This window comes from Bacillus rossius, chromosome 17, assembly GCF_032445375.1.
Source record: "Bacillus rossius redtenbacheri isolate Brsri chromosome 17, Brsri_v3, whole genome shotgun sequence".
Lineage (NCBI taxonomy): Eukaryota > Metazoa > Arthropoda > Insecta > Phasmatodea > Bacillidae > Bacillus > Bacillus rossius.
In genome coordinates, this window is record NC_086344.1 from 6,373,515 (window position 1) to 6,397,563 (window position 24,049).

Sequence of the window (24,049 nt, forward strand, 5' to 3'; positions counted from 1 at the left end):
CGGTGAACTCCGAACATCACCCTCATAGCAGAATATGACAAGCCAGTTTTCATCTTCATTAAAAATGTTAGCAAACGATTTTCTTTACTAATCTTGCTGTAAGATTGTGTTTGATTAAGTAACAATGTTAACAATGGATAGGGGCCTGTTCTTTTCACGATCGCGATTAAACGACGATAAACGCGAAATCACCGTTAAATACAGTTTTTACGCGAAATCGCCATAACACAGCATTTATACACAAAATTTTGTATTAAAACGCGAAATCGCAGTGTTTTTACACGAAATTTAAATACTGGTTAAAAGACTTGTCTCGTCAATGGTAAACAAACACCGCAACATGGCCGCCAAACAAACATAAATGCACTAAAGCAAACAAAAGCTTACACACGCTCACGTTATAATGTTAAACCAAAAAATATACTGTAAAAATACGCAAAACTACGGCGTTTATTTTCCTTTCCGGCATAATGTTTGGATAGATAAGACAAACAGGCGAAGTTTTAAAGCGTACGCACACCGCTCGGGGCACTGACGTCAGCTTGGAACAGCGACACCGGATAAATACAAAAGCAAGCAGATGATTGGGCGAACGGTGTTTGTAACAGCCTTACGTGAGTGGCCATATCACGTCAGCCGGGGGCGCTGCCATATAGTTGGAACAGCGTCGTAGTATCAAGCAGATTAAATCGCGCCAAAAAGCGGGAAAATGTAAACAAACATTAATTTTCGAATGGTGTGACGATGATGATTAGTTGGCCAACAGTTTTTATAGATTTTGTTGGGTCCTTACAACAACGCGGAAATACCATAACGCCGAATGTCAAAATTGACCACAAAGCCGAAATAACAACTGAATGAATTTGTGTGTGTTTCTTAAATGTACCTTAACGCCAAAATACCACAATCAAACCTAACCTTACCTTACTTACCTTAATTACCTTACCTACCTTACCTAACCTAGCCTAGCCTAACCTAGCCTAGCCTAACCTAGCCTAGCCTAGCCTAACCTAACCTAACCTAGTCTAACCTAACCCAACCTTTGTGGCAGCCCTGTAATGACATCTTTTGGCGTTGTGGTACACAGTAGTTTTCTAGCTGTCGTCGTGATCAATTTGGCATTTCGGCATTATGGTGCGTCCTCGATTTTGTTAAAGGGATTAATAGTTTTCCAGATTAGTTTATGGGAACAAACTAATAATCAGTGTCTAAATCAAAAATATTGTCATATAAATATATGTAACCTATTTGTTTAGGGTATTCAGTAATGAGTAGGTTCAAGTAAAATTATTTAACTTAAATAATTTTAGATATATTTACAGAAACACGCGATTTTTTTTTTTTTTTTTTTTAAAGCACCGCTTTTGTGTTTTTAAGTGAATTTTAGCACCGCATTTGTGTTTTAAAGTGAATTTTAACACCGCTTTTGGTAATTTTTAATGACGAAATCTGAAAATTTTATTCACCACTTTCAGGGGGCCCTAACAATGGATTAAAAACAGCAAAAGTCATGCCCGTTAAGTCTCGTAGTTCTGTCTCATCTCTTATTGAGGGGTATCCTTGAAAACATTGTATTTCATTACACATATCACTTGTTCCTGAGCTTTTGTCATAACGTTTCTTATACGAATTAAGGCAGACTTGCAATGGAATAGAAGCTTGATTCGACAATTCATCCCCATCAGTTGTACAAGAAAAAACAAAATCACAGACAATTGTTTCATTTACATCTGTCTGTATTGCAACTTCATGTTTCTTAATAGCAGCACTCATTGAACATTCATTATCTATAATATCTACATAGCTACTGTTTTTTAACCTTTTCGCGGATCTTTCACACCTCTCGGAAGCGTGTGATGAGGCAGCTATCTTTTTATAGTTTTTTGGAAATAAACTGGGGACGTATGCAGGATTGTTAGGGTGTCCTGACCTTTTTTTTCCAATAAAGTGAACACTGCATATTCTTGAGGTGGTTGTTGGTTCCCGAGGTGAATTATCAACACTGAAATAAAAATGTAACTTTTACTAAATAATACACTAATAGCCTCTATATAAATAACAAATTAGTAAATGTACTAAAATAAAAGTAAAACGATAGAGTAGTGCTGGCGAATATTTTTCTTAAAACCTCCGCAAGTTCAAAAAATATAAAACTGTAAAAGCAAACATTATTTTATTTTTTTATTTTGTATAAATGTTTATCAATTTAGAAAAAAATGTTCAAGCACATAAATTTGACCACTTTTATGCAAAACTCGGAATAATATTTTCAAATGTGTTTCACAGAGCTTACATTATTTACTGTCGCAGCTACAGATGCTAGGCATAAATGTAAATAAACTATGTGATTACCGTGATACTTAACATAATTTTAGCATACTTTGTGCAGAAATTAACTGCTTTTATAGCATTATATGCCTACATATTGTTTAACTTTGGCATATAACAGTTTATAAGCAGTGTACACCTACTTACTTTTGTCTGCGTACCGCTTGAACCCACAACTTTCGTCGTTGTTCTTCAGTTTTCCGCTTTGGAAATGAATAAAACACTATATCAGGTGATGTGTTTCTGTACGCATTACTACACCCAACCACACAGCAATTTGTGTTAACTTTCCGCTTTTTAAATACATTCATATTGCTAGTCGTTTTGAACTGTTTAGAAGTGACACACTAGCGATGCGCAGTTACTCAATTCCTGCCGTCCCGCAGTTAGTTACACCGTTGGCCGCCAGAGTGGCGCGCACGGTGCCTATAGGTCAAGTGAAAAATTATTTAAACTCATACAATAAAACAAATTAAATCTATAATATTAAGAGGTTTTTTTTTTTTGTTATAAGACCTACTCAAGAGACAAACTATCAGGAAATATACTATTAGAGACATGGTTGCTCTGTGAAGTAGTTCATCAGAGTCCTATTATATTTGGGCGAAGGTTGAACAGTTCATTTGCTCCATCACGCCTTTCACTGATTCGCTAAGGCAGAAATGTTTACTAGTGGCTCGGGGTCCCCTCCACGGCCCAATCACGCGAGACGCAGGGAAGGCGCGGAAGCATCGCACTCACCTATGCAGAGTCCTTGCAGCATCTGCTCTATGTTCTTGATCTTCTTCTGGCCCACGTTGGCCGGCAGCTTCATGCGCTGCGAGCGGAGCGCCACGACGCTGCTCTTGTAGTCCGGGAACTTGATGCCGGCCGTCTCCACCGTCTGCGAGCACGGACACACTCACTCCTTCATCCGGGCTCAAACGTTTCTGTGACGGCGACACACTTCAAAGAAACCAGCCACGGCCCACAGCAAAGGTTCATTCCCGCATTTGCGATCTGGGGGGGAAAAAAAGAGATCAGGAACGTAGGACCACGATTCGAAGACAGATCCATCAGAATGCGAGTCTTGTGCCTTACCACTGGAGTCACCTTGTTTAGGCCTGCGCGGTTCCACAATTTTCCAGTTTGGGTTCCTTCAAAACACCTGACTTGAAACCGACTTTATAAATCTTCGGTTATTGGTTCCAGATATTGTTTGTACGTAAGCAGGGAACAAAGGCAGAAGACTTTATAAATCTTCGGTTATTGGTTCCAGATATTGTTTGTACGTAAGCAGGGAACAAAGGCAGAAGACTATGTGCTACAGTAACGTGGTTTGCTTGTTTATTTTACATGAGAATTATCTAAAATATGTAGGCCTGTAATAAAAAAAATTAAAAGCAGTTCGTTAGTATTAACATTCCACATGCCGTTCTCAACTGGAAGAAGTCACTATTCACACGATCGTCAGAATAACGGCATGCATGAAAGGCCGGTATGATAAGCTGTAACGTGCAGCAGAGATTTTTTAATGTTTGCCCCGGGAGGGTCAGTAGCATAACAAGTTCAAGCAACCGAGACCGTACGCAGGGCAGAGGACGGGCGGACGACTGTCCGTGTGGCGGTGGGTTGGCGAGAAGGGCCATATTCACACGCTGCAGGCATTGTCTTCGTTGCATTAACAGTATTAAATATTTAATGATTTATTTTTTATGAAGACCAAATACACACAAATAACACCGGATATATTTGGTTCAAAAATGAAACATCAATACAGTATTATTCTTTGGGAAAGGGGAGTGGTTCAATAGCAATGGTAGAGATTTTACAAACGCAATCCACGGAACTGCGAGCATACATACTTAAAATCGGGGTGCTAGCGTAGTACAATATTAATTCACAAGATGTTTAAATGTAATTTAAATACACAAGTCCAACATTTTGATGTTTCCTTGGAACGAAACCAAAATTGGAAAAAAATTTTACGCATAAAGTACACATCAGAAACGGCAAGGAAAAAAAATGAACTAACCGAGGAACATAGGTAATTGATAGAGACATGCAGTTTTGGGGTTTATTTTATAGCAAAATTCGTTGTTATTTACCCTTAAAAGTGGTGTTATCATACATCAAAAGCGGTGTTATTTTTTAAATAGTTTTAGCACTATAAATTTAAAAAATTAAGCTAAGCATACCTTGAAATTTTGGACACATTCTTGCATTGTACAGTTGCACTAGCAGCAGTAATTTACAATCGAATTTACACATCACTTTTTACATACAGTAATTGAAAATATTTTAGTACCTAAACCAGCAAGAATAAATATGAAGTCTCTAAAATAGTGACATAAACACATGGAACAAAATCCTCAAACTTTAGCTCTCGAAAGCAAAAGTAGCCATGATACACAAATTAGCCTCACTTAAATTTGTCCTGCGGTCTGTTAAGACTGTGTTATATGAGGACAAAAATCGTTCACAGTCAACGTTTGCAGAAGGCATCCAGATGGCTTCAAGGCAGCTGGAAGCAAACAATGGCTGTGACAGCTTTACTACATTCAATGACTTCACTACGTCCACTGAATTGTCTGTTTCCATTTGTTTTGTAACAATGTCCTGAAGCTGACCAAAACCAGCTGTTAATTCTTCAGTGCTTATGGAGTAGAGACTATGGACAGTTTTCAGTTTCTGCACCATTTCTGGGTTTAATTTAGCAAGCAACAAACTTTCCTGACTAAAAATTTGAATTGCTTCAAATCTCTTTCTACTTGGGTCAGTTGTCATGAGAGAGTTCAGTTTGGAAAGGGCTTGTGTTGCTGTTCTTGTGATGGACACTTTAGCTTCAGCAGCTTTAGCGGGGGGCATGTTAGACAAAGCTCTACTGGTTGCCTCAAAATAAATGCCACGAGTGATGTTTTCAAATTTTTTTTTTATACCTTGCAAGTCCCCATATAGTGAATGGGCAGTTGGATACAAAGAACCTTCAAGTTTCTGTATTAGCTCTACAAGGCTCTTGGCATGCTCTTTCACAAAGACAGCTAGACAAAGAATGAGAGAAATGTCATTTTCTGTGAGTGAACACAGAAACTCAACCCCTGAATTTTGTGTTGCCTTTAGTTCATCTGTTTTGCAGAAATCAACAATGTCATGTATGTAGTCTGCTACATAAAAAACGCTGTTGAACCAGGAATTCCATCTAGTAACAACAGGAAGTGGGAACAATGGACGTTTCTCTCCATGCTTTTCTTCAAGAAAGCTAGCATACAGGTGCCTTCTTTTCCTGGTGTTGTTGAACACATTTTTTATTTTGCTCATAGCATTGTTCAACTCAGGCAACTCTTTCACCCAGACATTGCCAACAAGATTTAACTTATGTGCCCAGCACTGGACATGCGTTAACTGGTCTCCAAGGATTACTTCGAGAGTACTAACAGCCTTGGTCATATAACGAGCAGCATCGGTTACTACTGAGAGCACATCACCATACTGTACATTGTACATTTTGAGTGAATCTAAAATTGCCCTCACACAGTTTGTGGCATTAGCAGCTTCAAGAAAGTGAACTCCTGCAACAAATATTTCTGGTTTATCCTGTTGAAGATTCAGAATTCTAAATAAAACAACAAATACACACCTACCCATTTTATCTGTTGTTTCGTCGCACAGTATGTCAATTTTTTTGTCCTTTAATGCAGTTTTGGCATCTTCAATTCTGCATTTGGCTATGTCCCCTACATATTTCTCACGGACTGTTCTCGCAAGTGGCATGTCTCCAGCACCTTCGATGTATTTGTTCAGCCATGCCCTGATATTAGGATCATCAAGCTTTTCAAGGGGTATATTTGCCTTTATAAAGGTCTCTGCTGTTTCCTTTATAAATTCCAACTTTTTGTCTTTTTGGACATTATTTTTTGCTGTCTGAAACGCTGAAGATATTGACGACTGGCGTTCAGGCGCACTAGATGAGCCTTGCAATGAAGAGAGACGCTTCTTGTGTTTTTCACTGCCTACATGTTTTTCACATGAGTCTTTCCTATCCCAAGAGACGGTGACATTACAGTGACGACAAAAAAGTGTGGTTGAATCACTAGCATAAAGTCCGTGTTGAGAAAATTCAGAGGCTCGCTGTTTTGCAGTTACCGGCACTTTAGGCATTTTAATAGGCCTAATGTTTTAGCCGACCTTTAAATTGTACACCTTTAATTTATTTCACAGACGTTGAAAACTATCTGTAACAAAATTCGACCCGTTAAACTTTAACTTGCGCACAACAGAATGTTACGAATCGTCACCGTATTTGCATTTTAAATTTGGTATTTGGTTAATAAAAATGGACGCAATGGACAAACAACGCTAAAGACTATATAAGAGAACAACGCTTCGAGAAACAACCTGCTGTAAACACCGTGATAATCGACTGTCCAGGCGAGCTGAATATCAAAATACAGCAAAACCCCTTATTTGCACTTTTCATGGGGACAAAGTAAAAAAGTGTAAAAAGCGGGAAAGTGTAAATAAAGGGAAAAGTAAGAAATACGTTAAAGTTAATTAAAATACAGTCGCATCCTGCAGCGTTCAGAACGGGCTACATTACACAGTAAAAATAAATAAAAAAGGGGCGCAAATTGATGAAAATTTACCGTCAATTGCGCGCCTTGCGCGGAGAAAGGTCATTGTACTCGATCATCTGTTGTTACAGTGCGGCCTGCGGCGTCTGTTCTCTGAGCTGCGCATGCGCAGTATAACTCATTGAATGCTCCGCCCAGACTCGTGACCTTCCATCAGCAGCCAGCCAATAGAAGCGAGCTTAGCGGAAAAAAATATAAGCTCCACCTCCCGTGTACCAGTTTTGTCCAGTTCTAATACCAGTTTATTGGTATACGCACCCGCTTACTCGCTGCCGTGACATGTTCAAGTTTACGTTCATCTTGATGTCTTGATACCAATAATTAATTATTTACGATCCCCACAAATAAATGGTTAGTTTAAAAAATATGCGTCAACAGTATAATACTTCCGAAATTATATAATACGTATAAAACAGTTACCAAGATTCCACTCATTTTATCTTGTGAAGTTCATGTCTCGTACCAGTATTTCGGCTAAGTTGTGACATAAATACAGTATCAGCACTTACAATGTTACGATCAGCCACGTAATATTTCCGACATTTCCGTTACGTTTCTATATTCGTGAGTTTACGTTTTTCCCTAGTACATTTTAGATTGTCTCCTGCTGTAATTACTCGGACTTTTACACGCCTAGGCTTAAATTGTTACATGTTTAGAAATAAAAGCAACTTTTCATGTTATAAAATACACTGTGTGGGTAGTTATCTTTGGTTTTTTGTTGTTTCACGTTTGTTACTGTATTTACAAATTGAATTGCCGTGTTAGAATGAGGAAAATGTTCTGACTGTTCGCCGAAAATTCAAGGATTTCGCGTTATTATCCAAAATGTGAGAAATTCACGTTATTCTTAAAAATGTACTCAAATTCGCGTAAAAATTCGTTTTATCGCAATCGCGAAATATGCATGTCTCTAGTAATTGATGATTAAAATCTGCTTGGTCGTAATATTTTGTTACAAACTGCGTGTTAAAAAAATAATACATCTTCTTATGGGCTACTAAAGGATAACAATTTTAGTGTTTTGCGAATACTTTTGTTTAAATTGTGCTTCAATTCCCAATTTCACCAGCATTTCAGTGCTGAATGGTGTATTTAACATGCATTTAGTTATTTAATGGTGTATTGACATGCAATTTGGTGTAGTATTGTTTTCATCGTAATTCACAATAAAATCTTGTCACTACACATTGAAGAGACTCAAATTGCACTAAGTTACAGTGCTCGTGGAGCAGTTTGAACTGGTGCGGGCAGACGGGCAAATGGGCAGACGGGCAGACGGGCAGACGGGAACAAGAGGGACTCACCACGGTGTCCAGGCGAGGCCGCACCTGCTGCATCTTCTTCTTGGAGACCTTCTTGTCGGACTTGCGCGCCTCCGCCTGGCTGTCGGCCGCCGTGATCAGCTTCTGCAGGTCCTGCTGCTTGCGCTCGCGCTCCTTCTTGCGCGTCTCGATCCTGCGCAGCTCGCTCAGCAGCATCTGCTCCTCCTCCACCTGCGCCGGGACACACCGGCGACACACGCCTCAGCGCGGCTTCTGCCGGGACCGCACGCATCCGGTACCAAGTGGCACCCATGGTACTAAGACTACAGGTACGCGCGCGCGCATCGCCTCCCCTCGCCCCGCAGCTGCTGACGTCACGTGGCTGATAGCTCACCCAACATCAGCAACTACAGAGAGCGTTGACTCACCACCCCCTACTGTGCTTCTTGCCATGGTTGTTGCGCTACAGTAGCTCTGTACGTCTTGTCATTCTTTCGTTCACAGTGAAAGCTGTCTACGGTATACGAATTTCGTTTAAATGTCATACTGTGATGTTTATGGTTGTAAAAACAGTAGCAGAAACAGTGATGGGATAAAGTTTTTCCGCTTTCCAAAAAATGAGGATCTTCAACAAGAATGGATACATTGCTGCCGCAGAAGCGACAAAATTAATTTAAAAAATGGTAAGTAGCCTATATCATTCTGTACCAATCAAATGTGTAGGTTTACATTAAACACATAGTCCTTAAGAAGAAAATATTTTCCTTTTCTTTTTTAGCGCGGATATGTTCTCAGCATTTTGACGAAGCCTGTTACTACAAGAGTCTGAGACATCAGCTAGTGCAATATTCACCAGTCAACTCTCGCAAACTGAAAATAGATGCCGTTCCAAGTTTATTATTGCCCAAGGATTCAGTACCAGAAAACACAAAGAGAACTGAAAGGAGAACAGTTCGGGCCAGAAGAAACCTTGTCCGAGATATTCTGCTTGAAGACAGCTCTGAAAACAGGTAAGCAAATAATTTCACCACGAAAATATTTTTAACTCCTAAATTTGGTTTTTGTGAATGTGCTCGCAAATACTACCTTTCTCTAATATAGTGGAAATTGAACCAGTAACTGTTAGAATAGATTATACGACTTGACTTTAAACTTATTCTAACTGAAATACAGGCAAATAAATTATATTCCCCATCGAACATCTGAAATCAATGAAATTAGAATGGGTAAAATTTGTAAGTTAATACAGTTTAATGTTTACCTCGTAATGAAGTCAACTGCCCCAAGACTGAATGTAGGCATAAATAAAATTGATAAAAATAAAAATTTGGAACATAGTTCACGTAAATGAAATCCCTCAGCCACAAACCAATTTTTACAGCATGCATCTGCATGTTATGAAAATCTAACTCCATTACCTTTTTTGAAATGCACTTTTCTTTAAGTAGTTTAAATAGATAATTTCACTTTTACATTTTACACAGAACCATTCATTACAAATACGTAGCGAATGACTGTATGGTATTGACTAGATTCTCAATAACATTTGGTTTGAAGTTCCTGGCAATAAAATATTATTTTCAGATCCGAGAAGCAGACTGCTGAGGATGTTATCCAGTCCCTTCAACCTTGTACGAGTTCATTTGAGAACACAACACTTCAATTACCTGAAGAAATAATACATCAGCTACAGGTAACGATTAAGACTCTTGAGTCGCAAGTTGCTGAAGTACTTCTGAAAAATAAAGAAATCGAAAAAGAGAAGCGATCATTAAAGGAACAACTTCAGAAGTTAAAAAATGTTCACGGTACACAACTAAATAGCAAATTAGCTGTTGTTTTGTCACGTTTCTTTACGCCAGGACAAATCCGCTGTATATTAAGTAGAAAAAAACACATTCGTTGGTCTGCAGAAGACATAGCATCCGCTATTTCCCTCAGATCTGTCAGTGCAAAAGCATACAGATATTTACGTAACAAATTGAAATATCCGTTACCGCATATTAGCACTCTAAGGAAATGGGCGGAACAATTCAATTGCGACAGTGGTATTCTGAAGGACGTTGTTTCATTGATGAAAGCTAAAACCCAGGGAACTTTCAAATTTTGAAAAAGTTACAGTAATATCATTTGATGAAATGAAGATATCCAATCAGATATGCTTTGACAGAAAAAAAGAGCAAGTTTTAGGTCCACATAATTATGTACAAGTGGTGATGGCTAGGGGCTTGTTGAGTAATTGGAAACAGCCTGTATATTATGACTTTGATACGCCTATGAATAAATCGATACTGAATGATATAATTTTGAGTCTTGAAAATAGTGGGTACCAAGTTGTAGGTTTAGTAAGTGATATGGGTGCAACAAACAGAGCAGTTGGCGAGAATTTGGAATAAATGAACACAACACCACATTTCCTAACCCATCAGATAGCAACAGAAATATATTTGTGTTTGCAGATGCACCTCATTTATTAAAATTAGTCAGAAATCATTTCATTGATAAAGGTTTCATTGTGAAAGGTGAGGAGATCGATAAAGACTTTGTACAGCAATTGCTCAACAAGTCTATTTATGAATTCAAACTTACGCCCCGCCTTACACAGCATCATCTAGATGTCAGAGGTTCTGGAAGACAAAAAGTAAAGCCAGCTGTTCAGGTGTTTTCCAATTCGGTATCAAATGCAATTACGTATCTCCACGAAAAAAAATTAATTGTAGGAAATGCACAACCAACAGCAAAAGTTTTGAAACTTTTTAATGATTGGTTTGATGTTTTTAATTCGTGTCGCCCTTGTGATGCGTACGGTACAAAATTAGAAGAACAAAATGATATTTTGAATGAAATGTCTGAACTAACTGAATTTCTAAGAGTCAAAGGCGCAAAGCATAAGTTGCCTTTTCAGATCAGCATACAAATAAACAACAAGTCTCTACAGTCCCTCTTTACTGACCTAAAAAACACACTGAACATCAAATACATAACCACAGTTAAATTGAACCAAGATGTGTTAGAGTGTTTTTTTTTTTCTTCGTATATTAGAGGCATGGGACATCAAAATACTCATCCGTCGCCCATTGACTTTAAATACAGAATTAGAAACTACAATAACTACATATTGGGAAAACATTCTGCAGCAGTTTTTGCTGAACGGAAAAACACGGATGAGAAGACAGACGAAATGTGTTTGGTAAGTGATTTTTCGTCAAATGAAATGGAACAGGGCAGTGCTTATCAGAATGAAAGTACAGAGCTACTTTTGTGCAAGGAAATGCATTTTACAAAGACATTTCAGGAGAAATCACCTTTAAATGAAATAGATCTTGCTGACATGGAAGAAATAGACTTAGATTTAGAGGACAGGCCCCTTTCAAGTGAAGAAATTTCTCTTGAAGGGCTGAAATATGTTGCTGGCTATATAGCTCACCGTTTCAGAAATAAATATCCTGACCTTGGCACTACGGATTTCAATTCGGAGGACGATAGCTGGATACATGTACAATCAAAGGGTAACTTAAAATGTCCCACTAATGAATTTTTTGAAATAATAAAGATCGCTGAAATGTGTTTTGATAATGTTCATGGCAACAATTTGTGCAAAAAAGAGCAGATTTTTGAATCACTGACTAAAATGATTTGCGGAACTACTGAAAATAAACATCCAGAAGAAGTTATAAACTGTTTTGTCAGGATAAGAACGTATATGCGTATCAAGTATTTGAACATGAAATATGTTAATGAACAAGACCAAAAACGCAAAGAAAGAAATAAGATGAGGAAAACTACTCTCTAAGATTTTTCAGTGTGATAGTGTCCACATTCCTTCACCATAATATGTATGTTCATAATTTATTTACGATATTTTTTGACTACTATATTTAAGAAAAGTATTTATTGTGAATATCGAAGGAATTATGTAGGGCTTAAGGTATTTATTGTATTCCAAATATTTAGTATGTCATTTTTATTGCCTTTATTAAAAATAATATATATGTTAACAATGTAACAAAATTGCGAAATTTTTGTATTGCTATTGCAATTTCGTTTCTTGTAAACATTGTAGACTTTTTCATATTGAAATTAAATTTGCTATAGGGTTGTTTGTATTTTAATTTCACAGTTATAAGATGTTTGTATATGTTGTTCACTGTTTACAAACATTTGAAAAAAATTTCCTAAACCATATTTCCATTCCCATGGCAATAGTCTTGTTAGCTTTTCGGGTAACTCTTCTCCGTGGATGATAAGACGGTGCGACATCTAAAACATATCACACCACCTTTACATAACTATTAAACTAAGAGGTGTTTTCTTAGCATAATATTAAAGTATAATGTTTACTTGTGGCGTAGGTGATTTAGAATTTCCATTTATATAGAAAAATGTGCTTTCAGAATGTTTTTTAACACAGTGTTTCGCAAGGTTTTTGAAGAAAAAAATTGTCTACGCGTTTTATTTTTTTTGCAGCTGAATTCAGGCACGTGCAAAAAATATAATTAATCCGTAGGAAGCGCAATGGTTTAAAGTATTGATGTTGAATATTTGAAAAGATTTATTGAAATAGTGTGTGAGAATGAGCGAGTTGAGTGAGAAGATGTGCGGGAGTGCTGTCTGGCTGTGCGAGTGGCAGGGGTTATCTCTCAGCCACATGACGTCGTGCGCAGTTGCGAACAAAAAAATAATCCATTCCGCCTCCCCCTGAGTGGCAACGAGCAACGAAACGTTAACACACACGGACGCATTTCGTTACTCGCATTTCTCGTAGCACGGGTACCTACGCTGTTTCAGTTCACGCAAGTACCATTAATGCGTGCGTTGAAACGTTTGCTGTTTCGTGTGTTTTACGCATGCGCGCAAAAAAGGATGTTTGTTTAATAAGTAAAGTATGATTTGGAAATTCACCGTCCAAGTTTTTTTTACTGTTTATCAAAGGTACTTTACCTATTAAATCAAATTAAACAAAACAAATTAAACTTAGAATGACTTAAAACACAAGTCTGGTTCAAAATACGGGAAAGTGAAAAATTGCACCTTACGCAGTTTGGTATGTAATGTACAAGTATGTTTTCAACAAATAACGAATGTTGCAACGCCGCGACATCATACTGTACGCGTACGCAATACGACTTGATTCGTTGCTCTAACGTAGCATAGCATGATATGAGGTATCAGAAGTAACGAGTAACGTAACGATACGATAGTAACGAGTACTAATTTTTATAGTAACGAATACATACAAGGATGCTTTTTTTTTTGTTACTTTTACACCTCTACTAGCGACACCTAGCAGGGGAACTTGAGACTATGTGGGGAAGGGGTGAGGGTGAGGAGGAGGTGGAAAAGGGAAATTAAAAACGGAAAGAAGGGAGAAGAGGAACATTGGTTGAATAGGGTGGAGTAACTGGTTAAGAGATAAAAAAAGGTGATAAGAGAGGAGGGGGAGAGGTGTATTCTCAACAACCAATCGCAACAGAGAATTTAACAGAATTTAGGTGCAGAAAGGGAAGGAGGTGGAGAGTCTGGTGGAGTGGTGAGAGAGAGGGGGAAAAGGGATAGAGTAACTGGAGGAGGAGGAGGAAGGGGAAAGAGTGGAGGAAAAAATAACTGGATTTTACCTAAAAATTATTGTACCAACAGCCAACCAGCTATATGTGAAAGATTTGACGTACAAAACGTTGACAGACACACAATATTTCTGACTTATCAAGTTTTTCTGTTTCCTTAGTAAATATGTAATACTCCGTATTTCCATGACCTAACGTCTAAATCAATAATGATTATGGGAAAATCCGTAATACTTGACAGCAATGAGAATGACAGGAGTGATGTATTTAAATTCTGAGTACAAAACCAGGGTCGCTACAAATAAAATTTCTTTCGAAAAGAGCCACTCTACTTTTGTAGCAAAATCTCTGCTAATTTTATTTGGAATCATAAACCATTATTTATGTTTTTTATATATATATATATATATATATATATATATATATATATATATATATATATATATATATATATATATATAAAAAACACACGTGCACACACACATACATTTGAGTCTCGCAACATCTGTTTCATCATAGATACATACAGCAAGGAAGCTGCTACTGTGTCACATGGTGTTAGATTGATTGTAACAATGATTTATACGCGGTTGAAACAATGACGTTTACTTGTTTTAATGGCCACCACAATTGAGTGTCCGTGTTTTATGGTGTTTAAGTCCATGTTTATTGATGTTTATTTATTTATGCACTTTTCGTGCATGTGACTACAACATTTGGTGTAATGAAAAAAATACAAATAACATTTGGTTTTCAAGGTTGAAATGACAAATATGATGATTTTTGAATCATCACGCGATATTTCCGTTTGTTTGAAGATGAACAGACGTAATAGTCTGCCAGGTGCATAGTGTTTAGAGAGAGACGGAGAGTTCGGAAACCGTGAGAACGGACTCTGAAGCTAGTCGCAGTGCTGTTGCTATGCGCTATGATTGGCTGATATTTTTCTGTGTAATTATGTGATTGGTGGATGGCCACGAACCTGCCACTTCCCTGAGTGGTGGATGCCGCTGAGTGACTAAGTCCAGTAAGTCGTTTTGGGGTTGTGGTACCAAAAGGTCGCTATCGGGTGAGCATATTTTGCGACTGAGGTCCTGGTGGCACCTATTTAGAAACATTTTTGGACTTTTTATTTATAATTTTTTGACTGCAGTTGTTGGTGTTCAGCCTGCAACGAGACTTTAAAATTTGTTTTTCGTAGTCTAACTACAGAAAGAGTCCTTGGCTTGTAACGTGTGTGTGTAACCCCAGGATATTATTATCAGTAATAAATCTTCATTTTGTTAGACATTTCGGTACTATTCTACAGTAAAGTTGTTTTCTTGAAACAACTAACTTTTATTTTATGACTTGTTGTGAACTATCTGAAACTGTGTTGTGGTTGTTAGTGCCATTGTAGTAAATTGAATTTTTAGCAAAGGATTAAGTAAAAACTGGTCATTTTTGTGAAAAATTTATTTTCATCATTAATTATTTAGAGCAACGTTTGTACAAAATTTGAACACTATTTTTTAACCCAAAAAATTCAAGTGTTTTATTTACGTGCAATTCAGGCCAAAGCTAGCCAGTGAGATCCGAGTTGTTACAACCATAGTTTTGACCTGACACCTAGATTTGGATTCAAAGGGTATATTCGAGATACTCCCAAGGATTCAAGTTCACGATTCTGATTAGAAGAAATTGGGATTTGACCCATCATTAATGAAAATCCTTATATTCAGTATTTCTAACCACTAATTTTGTAAATACGTATAGTGTTTTATCGCATAATCGTCCCACATTTTATACCAAAATCAAGTCTGAAAAGTAGGAGTGAAATTTTTATGCAAAAAATTTTTTGTGATAGGTAAAGTTATTCATAAAAACAAAACCCATTCATGGAAAATATGTTTATTTAAAAAGTAGAGTATACAAAAACACGCGAAACAATTTAAATTAATAAGTCATGCAACAAAATCCTTTCTTCAACTTTAATTAGAAAAACAATATCTGTGACCCGAATGCAAGCCTGAACTAACGCATAACTATTGTCGTAGTACACACTTACCATGAAAGAGTGCCGGCTATCAAATGTAGTTAATTCGGCACTAGACAGACAGAATGCATCACATTCAATCGGTGAGATATCGATATTAGACTACGTGTACACGCTCTATACGGGAAGCAACATAACCAAACATGAATGATGCCATCTAGCGCTGGCTAGACTTTTATAAGTGGTACACTGCGGCGACGCAGACGAACAGATAAAGGTTATAACGTTTAAAAAGTCTTTAAAAGAAAATGTACACATCAGAGCTCTGCGTATTTCTGTTAATTAAATAAGTAAAATAGTTAATTTCCAAATAAATATTAGATTTCTACTTTAAAATACATTGTTTTATACGGAAAAAATACCTACACAACACATTCGGAATCTAATAGCGGGACCAAAAACATAATGAAACGTTTACGCGAGAGGGTTTTTTTATCCGAATTTTGACTCCCTAAAATATTGAAGCAATGATTATGCTATAAAACAGGGTATTCCATGGCCAATCTCAGATTTAACTTTTCACGCTTTGCAACAGCATCCTCATTTGTACAATAGCCCCTCCTGAAGCCTCACATGGTAGGTCACCCTCCCGACTTTGAAATATTCACTAGAAGTAAATTATTAACAAACATGCACCAAATTTGAAAAGAAAAAAAAAATTACATACACTTCCGGTTCGGCACAAACCTGCTCGGGCGTTCTGTCGTAGAGCCTTTTCAATTGTTCCTTTCTCCGTCGTTCATGGTCCGCGTCGAACACGTAAAGTTTGGCTTCGTGGCTGGTCGCAGCCTGAATCTGTTGGACAGAAATCCTCTTAGACTCTCTCGCGATCGTTAATAATTACCAAAAACTATATAGCAACTGCAGCAAGATTTGTGTTATGAGTGAGTACAACCTGACAGGAACATAAACTTATGACCTTTAACTTAATGCTTTTAACTTGAAAATAAATTAAAAACAGGTATTTAAAGTATCTGTTGAAAGAGATTTCAAATGCCAGATAAAAACTTTCTAAAACTGCCAACTTATCATAACCTTACTACAAAATTTTAACTAAAATAAAAATAACATAAAAATTACTGTAATAATATGAAAACAGTACATACATTCCATGAATGAATGCACTTTTCTCACAAGTAAATTTATTAACTTATTTAGTTTTACAGCTGAATATTCTTCCATTACTGAGAACAACACTGATACATGGTTTACTAGTTATTCAATTATTTAATAGAATAATTGAATGGTCTTATGCCATAGTGCACTATGTACAAATTATTAAATGCTAGGAAATCAAGCATCAACTTCTGCTCTAAGCCCTGATTTACACTAATGTTTATGATCATGTATAGCAGCAGAAATAATTTATATGTATATTTTGAAATTGTTATTCTAAGTTTATGATACAATGAAACTCAATATGCCAACATTCAAGAATTTGTACTTGGTTCACTAGAGCAACATTCTAGACTCCTGGGAATACTTTATATCAAATTTTTTTCATATCAAATGCCTGACACAGGGTGTAACATTGCTTTTCAAATATAAGAATCCAAGAAAAATCCACATAATTTTTGTTGATTTATCTTATAAATAGAGAATTTAAACTATTCTAATTTTAATTGCAGGTAATTTCTTAAATATAAAAAAAGCTTTCCCGTACTGTGTTGAGGAAGAAAAAACAAGATTTCTCAATAAACCTTCTTGGATACATACATTCTTTTCAAATAAATATTTTGTGAACGAGTCCACTTGATATATCAGTAAAATATTTTGAAAAAGTATGATTTGAGATGCAAAATTATTTCATTTGAATTTGAAATTTTTGAAAGCTTGCGGACTCCACTATGGATGGACCGGTCAAATCCTCAAATCCCATGGAATCTCCCGTATTTGAAAGATTTGAGCTTCACGAAAAAAATTTCAGGATTTGAGGATAAAAATTATAAAAACAAATATTGCTATAAAAAAAAAATAAATAAAAAATTTAACAAATGTCAGAAGTTTACTAGTCTTATTTATGTTTATCTTTGTACTTATTCTAATACCGTTCACCAAAATATTTTTTTTTTAATATGCATTAAGTAAATTAAATACTTAACATCTTGAAAACTTAATTCCTGAAATGAATATAATTGTATAGGTTGCCATATTTAAGGACCCAAAACTATGGTGAAGCACGAAATTTGCAGAAAACAACAATTCTACTGTTTTTAAAGATTTTCCTGAAATCCCTCAACATTTGTTTTTGGAAAAACAAAGTTTGGCATAGGAAAAAAATAAGAAGAAAAAGAGAGAGAGAGAGAGAGAGCATGTCGTCACCAGTCCCCCGCCCACTTCCTTCGCTTCCTTGTCCCAGCAGCTACCTGTGAATCATCTAGTCCTCTGCGCCAGCTTAGCAACGTAGCTAGCGTGGCACCCTTCATTTTGCGTGTCCCTAAAAATGTTAACTATCAGTAGAAGCTACGTGACGGGAGTGGTGGTGTTTAGTCCTGTCAACTGTCAAGGTTACTTGATGGTCCTAGTTCCCCCCCCCCCCCCCCCGTTCCTGCCTGCCTCCCTCCCTCCCACCCTCGTACCAGTTGTGACGATACAGCGCTTCATTATCTTCCGTCTACACAGCAGAGTTTAGCTTGCTTGTGTCGTTTCAGATGGTAGAGTATGCCACAAAAGTTTCGCTTTCAGGTGGAAGAGTATTTAATTTAAGTATTTTCCTGACACATCACCACACATCAATGTAAATAATCATTTGTTTCATAAGTAATTACTTAACAGGTACCACAAAATGTTAGTAAAATTTATTTATGGAAAAAAAAATTAAAAATTTTTTTCTTTGGAATTTGCTGCAAAAATCGTGGTGCGCACTATACATGAGGGCGCGCTATACACGAGTAAATACGGTATCAATTCCGTTCAACTTCATTCCGCGCTTCACGTTGCTCATCAGTTTGATTTGCTCTTAAATATCTTTGACTTGCGGCATTGCGAGTTCTGCGACCTAGGTTTGTACGTCTACTTCTTGGCACTTTTAATATCAAAACTTCAACTGAAAATTATAAATGAACAAACTTAAAACTATTTAATTTTTTCGATGCAATCGACTGTGCAGTGTGCACTAAGAAATGAAAACCATAATTCATTACCAATGTGCAAAATCAAAGCAAAATGGTTTAATTTTACCTCGTCAAAGATATCATTCCCACCAGGGAGCTGGGTAAGGGTTATAATTTGTTCTTAATGCCGACCATGGATTTCCATGATGAAATCCTTGGTTCCGACCGATACAACTAACTAACACAAAGAGAATATAACGCTACGCTAGAATTATGCGATCTTTGTAAACGATATTGGCGATGTGCAATCTGTAACAACTGACAGACAACTGTCAAACAACTGACAGTTATTTCAAACGTGCTTAGCAAAGCTGGGGCTAAGGTTACATTAAAAAAGTTTATAATAAAGGTAGTCGTTAAGTTTTCTTAAATTTTCTAAGTTTTTGCAAATTGTTCTTATTTTTTTTTTAATGTAATAACCTTCTACAGTGTATTAGAAAACATTTAAAAAAAGATTAATGAAATCGGTAAAGCCGTTCTCAAGTTGTAGCATGACCAGGAGAAATAGGGGTTCATTTTTATACAGTAGAATCCGTTATAGCGAGCACGGTAATAGCGAGAACACGGCTATAACAAGGTATTTTTGAGGAATTTACGGCGTGATCGCTTGAAGCGCGCTGTTGTTATTTGTCTGCTTTATCTCCACCCCTCTCGCTCGCCACTAGACATCTTGCCGTTGACGCCTGTCACATTCTTCAGCCTTGCAGTCGCCACCTAAGTGCGTGGCTTTAAAAATAGAATCCCATCCTTTCTTTCTTTTATCAAACTTCCGTTAGTTATCTGTGCCGTCTGCCGTGTGGAGACAAAGTTTGAGATTGGAACAGAAACAATGTAAGAAAGTATTTTTTACAAATTAGAAATATGTTTTTGTTTTTATAAATGCGTATTTTCACGTTTTTTATTGTTATCTTAAAAGAGATAATACACCTATCCCTCACTTAGCACGTCTTCAGATTGCGCGGATTCTTTTAGCGCGGTGTGAATTTTACTGCCCCAGTCTTGAATAGCACGTCTGTAAATTTCAGTTATCAAGATATCTCGGCAGGCAAAAAAAAGTCGAGCACGACGCTACGAAGTCTGTTTCAACTTCAGTAAACAACAGATGTGCCGTGGGATACAGTTTGCCAAACAAAGGGGGAAAAGATGCGCGCGTAGGTCTGTTCACGCTATTTGCTCTTGTACAAACATCAGCTATGGCAAGTTAAATTGCGGCTATGGAGTGTAAATGACCAAATATTTTTACGTCCGCGCGTATGCCGCCGTGCCGTACCGTTGTCGCCTGACCACAGACCGGGCCGTGAACTCAGTCTAGCCAGTGGCAGGGAATTCACTCAAACAAAAGCAACGTCTGCCCATTCAACTGCCAGTAACTGTAAGTGCTTGATCACTTATAAAGTTATAATGCATCGTGTTAGTATTTGAGACAAAAATAGAAGTATATCGGCATGCAGATTGTCATGAAGGCCAAGCTTATGTTGGTCGCACTTTAGTTTTAAGCAAGTCAACTATGCGCACAATCGTACGAAATTAGGATTATTACCAATAGTTAGGGACCCCAGAAAATGGTAAATAAAACTGGCTCATTTTTGTGTAAAAAAATGACAAAAGTGGTGCAAAAAAATGACAAAAGCGGTGCAAAAAACCGGTGTAAAATTAGCAAGCGGTGCAAAAAATCAGTGTAAAAATAAGCAATCAGTAGAGACCCCAAAAAATTGTGAAAAAATTATGCCATTGCGGTGTAAAAAAAACCTCATAGCCTTACTGCTTCCTTATATGCCTGGCCAATTTTTGGGACATAAGTTGATCTAAGTGTGTTGGCTGATGATGGCAAATCCCCTGCACCTAAAATGTATACATAACTTACAATATACTTATAAATAGGTAGCATTTATAAGGTTATCGCTGAAAAATATTAATGGGCTAATTTATTCAAAACAATTCTTAGCCAAACCTAACCTAACCTTTTCTAGATTAGGTACTGCTGGATTACAGAGTCAAACCATCAATCAGTCAAAAATATATTGTGGTGTGCTCACCATTTCACAATGCAATCCATCCTATTTATGTGTTTGTTAATCTGAGGTACTTGCATATTTATTTGAAGTAAAGGTAAGTTAATCGATAATATTGTAGGTCTACATATGCTTATGAACTTTTATTAGAGGGGGAAAACATTTCTAAATAAATAAGGCTAACCTTCAACATGGGTGTTACACCATTCCCTCATAGCTGGATGATCAGCTTTTTCCAAAGGAATGTTAACTTACAGCATCATATTAACAAATTCAGAAAACAAATTCTTGTTTTCAGCACTTTCAAGCTTGTTTGCTTTATTCACGCTGTCGCCTATCGAGATTTGTTTAGACATGGTAGAATGCTTTTTGTTTTGTGTGTGTTAATTTGCCACATGATTTTTGCACGTTATTGCGTGTCCAATCAACCCGCACGTTGCAGAACTTGCACATCATAATTTTGTCCCGCTGATCAAAAATATAAAATCATCCGATTTCATCTCTCTTTCGCGATCAAACATTGTCGAAGTTTTCGGCATCTTAGCCACAAATTCAATTGTATCACAAAACTTACAAAATGTGGACGGTAGTTGTAAACACTCATAGAAATGTGCATGCAAAAATGACTGCCATCTTAGCTCGATGCGATTAAATTAGGTTAGAAAAATCGACACCAGTGCACCTTGCGGCAGAAACGACCATTATTCAAAACACGAAAACTGTGGAGTCAATTTGTTATATTGGTAGTGCGCACATATCGATTGTTGACAATTTTTACATTTTGTTTTCATTTGCGATGGCAATATGTACTGCTTGTAAACAGAGTAATAAAAATATGTGGATTTCAGTAATGTGTCAAAACGAAGATAATATCACGGCACTAGTCTTTCAGTCTATGTTTATTTCACGCCTATGTTTATGATGGCGTAAATAAATAGAACTTACGACATAAGGACATTATTGTGTGCGACAAAGCGTGAATTTCGCGCGAAAATTCGTGAACTTCGCGCTGAAAATTCTTGAATTTCGCGACTATGTCAAAATTAAAGGAAAGTCGCAAAATTCGTTTAAAGTATCAAATTTTCGCGTTATTTCGTGAATTTCGCGCTTCACCATTTTTCGGGGTCTCTACCAATAATTTATATAAGTATGATGCTGTTGGTTGTACTAGCGCGAATATTTTTAACATTAGATGCCGGAACAGAAATTAACAGATGATTTACGTGGAAAAGGGTGTTAAATGAATTTTGCAAAGAAAAAAAAAATCATTGGCCTGACAGGATTGGTGTGAACCAGGTGGTGAAAAGCAAATAAGCACTTTAATTTTTGAAAAATAAAATGTAATTATCCGGACAGTAATATCGGTTTCACTGTCAGTAAATGATGGTTTGAAAGGTACGCGACGTGAGTTGAAGGTCACGCCCGGGTGGGCAAGTCAGCCAGCCGACTGACGATTAAGTACGTAACCACGTATCTCCCGTTAAGCGGTGTTGTATTTGTCATATAAAGTGCGATGGGAGGCATATAAAGATAAATGGCGTGACATACTTATAGTTTAAGTGTTATTCAACGCATTTATATTACGTAAAGTATATTTTCTTACACAATTTTGGAACACAATAAATAAATTAGCCTTGCTATTTATGGAAACTAATGCTTCAGAATACGCGATTTCGAATAACACGAGCATTTTTAGGGACGAATTAGTCGTGCTAAGTGAGGGATAGGTGTATTAAAAAGCCGCTCTAATGAGATTTAATTGTTTCTTGGTTAACAAAAACTATTAATTATCAAATATTGTTAATTGTTTATATTCCATTTATTATTATTTACGTGACGGCATACTGTACGCGTACGCAATATGACTGGATTCGTTGCTGCAACATAACATAGCATGTTATGCTGTATCAGAAGTAACGAGTAACGTAACAATAGTAACGAGTACTAATTGTTATAGTAACGAATACATACGGGTACACATTTTTTCGTTACTTTTACACCTCTAGTAGGCACTACCGTATTTATTTCCGAATTGCTAGGGCAGTTTTCTTGTAACTTTTGTTTCGGTCAGTTGTTGGGGTATCTGTCCGGGAAAGGGGTGGTGATGGTTTGAGTTTAATCCCAAATTTATTTTCTAAAAAAGTTGACAGGTTTCTTTAAATGAAAAAAGTATAGTTTTCCAGCGACTATTTCGTTTGAGGCGTACGTGCGTTGCCGCAGCCGCACTCCTGCTTTTTTGTAAAGAATTAAATCGTCGCGCTACACTAGCACCACCTGTAAGCAACATCAGGGTGTCCAGCAAATATCTGGTTTCAAATTCCAGTACATTTCCAGTACATTTCCCACATTCCCTAAAGTATTCAAGTACAGGCTTGCCTATCCTTCTAAACTTTATAAGTTAAATAAAAATACGTCTTGTAAATGCATTGTCTTAAAAAATTTTTGATTGCCAAAAATCTTATGGTTAGAAAAAATTACTAACCTTAAATAATGGCACTTAAGCTTTAATAAATATTTCAGGTAATAAATATCTACTTACTAAAACAAATTAATTGTTGACCAATAAAAAAATATGACCATGTACACCTAACTCAAGTGCTTTCAGAAAAGAAGTGTAGCCTAGGCCTACTACTAAAGTTTAGGTTGTTAGTATGTTAAATAAAATACAGTTTAAGAATATGTAGAAGCAATTATGTATCTTAATTATGTTTTATTATCTGTTTTCAGTAAGTCAAAATGTACTCAATGACATACTTCTGAACATAATAGTGCAAGTATGTCTGCAGTTAAAAAAACTTCCTACTATGTACCATTATATATAGCGTATAGTTAAATCAACAGTATATAATTATATATATACTTATCGTAAAGTACATTTAATTTCACATTGAAACACAGCAATTTCATAAACATTTTTCCTCAGATGTAAACATGGCCATGTACACTGTAATTTTTCTAATCTTAAAACATTGATATTAAAATATAAAGAACTAAAATACAATCTCATGATTTCATAATCCTAATCTATATTTAATTCTACATTGAATAACACCAATAATTGTAAGTAATAAAGAAAAGACATTTTTCAAGCGAACCTCTAAACTTCAAAATTACTGCAAAAT

The 24,049-nt window shown here is 36.6% G+C and overlaps 1 protein-coding gene across 4 annotated transcripts in view; it reads right to left on the reverse strand.

Moving 5' to 3' along the window:
* Nucleotides 1-24,049, reverse strand: part of LOC134540854 (DNA methyltransferase 1-associated protein 1) — a 76,728-nt gene that overhangs the window by 24,733 nt on the left and 27,946 nt on the right. For 3 of the 4 annotated variants that reach the window (XM_063383855.1, XM_063383854.1, XM_063383856.1), the window contains exons 5-8: nt 16,490-16,597; nt 8,246-8,434; nt 3,070-3,211; nt 1,931-2,002 (exon numbers count right to left, since the gene is read on the reverse strand). In XM_063383855.1, the coding sequence (XP_063239925.1) occupies nt 1,931-2,002; nt 3,070-3,211; nt 8,246-8,434; nt 16,490-16,597 (511 nt within the window). The remainder of the gene's footprint in view (nt 1-1,930; nt 2,003-3,069; nt 3,212-8,245; nt 8,435-16,489; nt 16,598-24,049) is intronic. The other variant, XM_063383857.1, reaches the window with a different exon arrangement.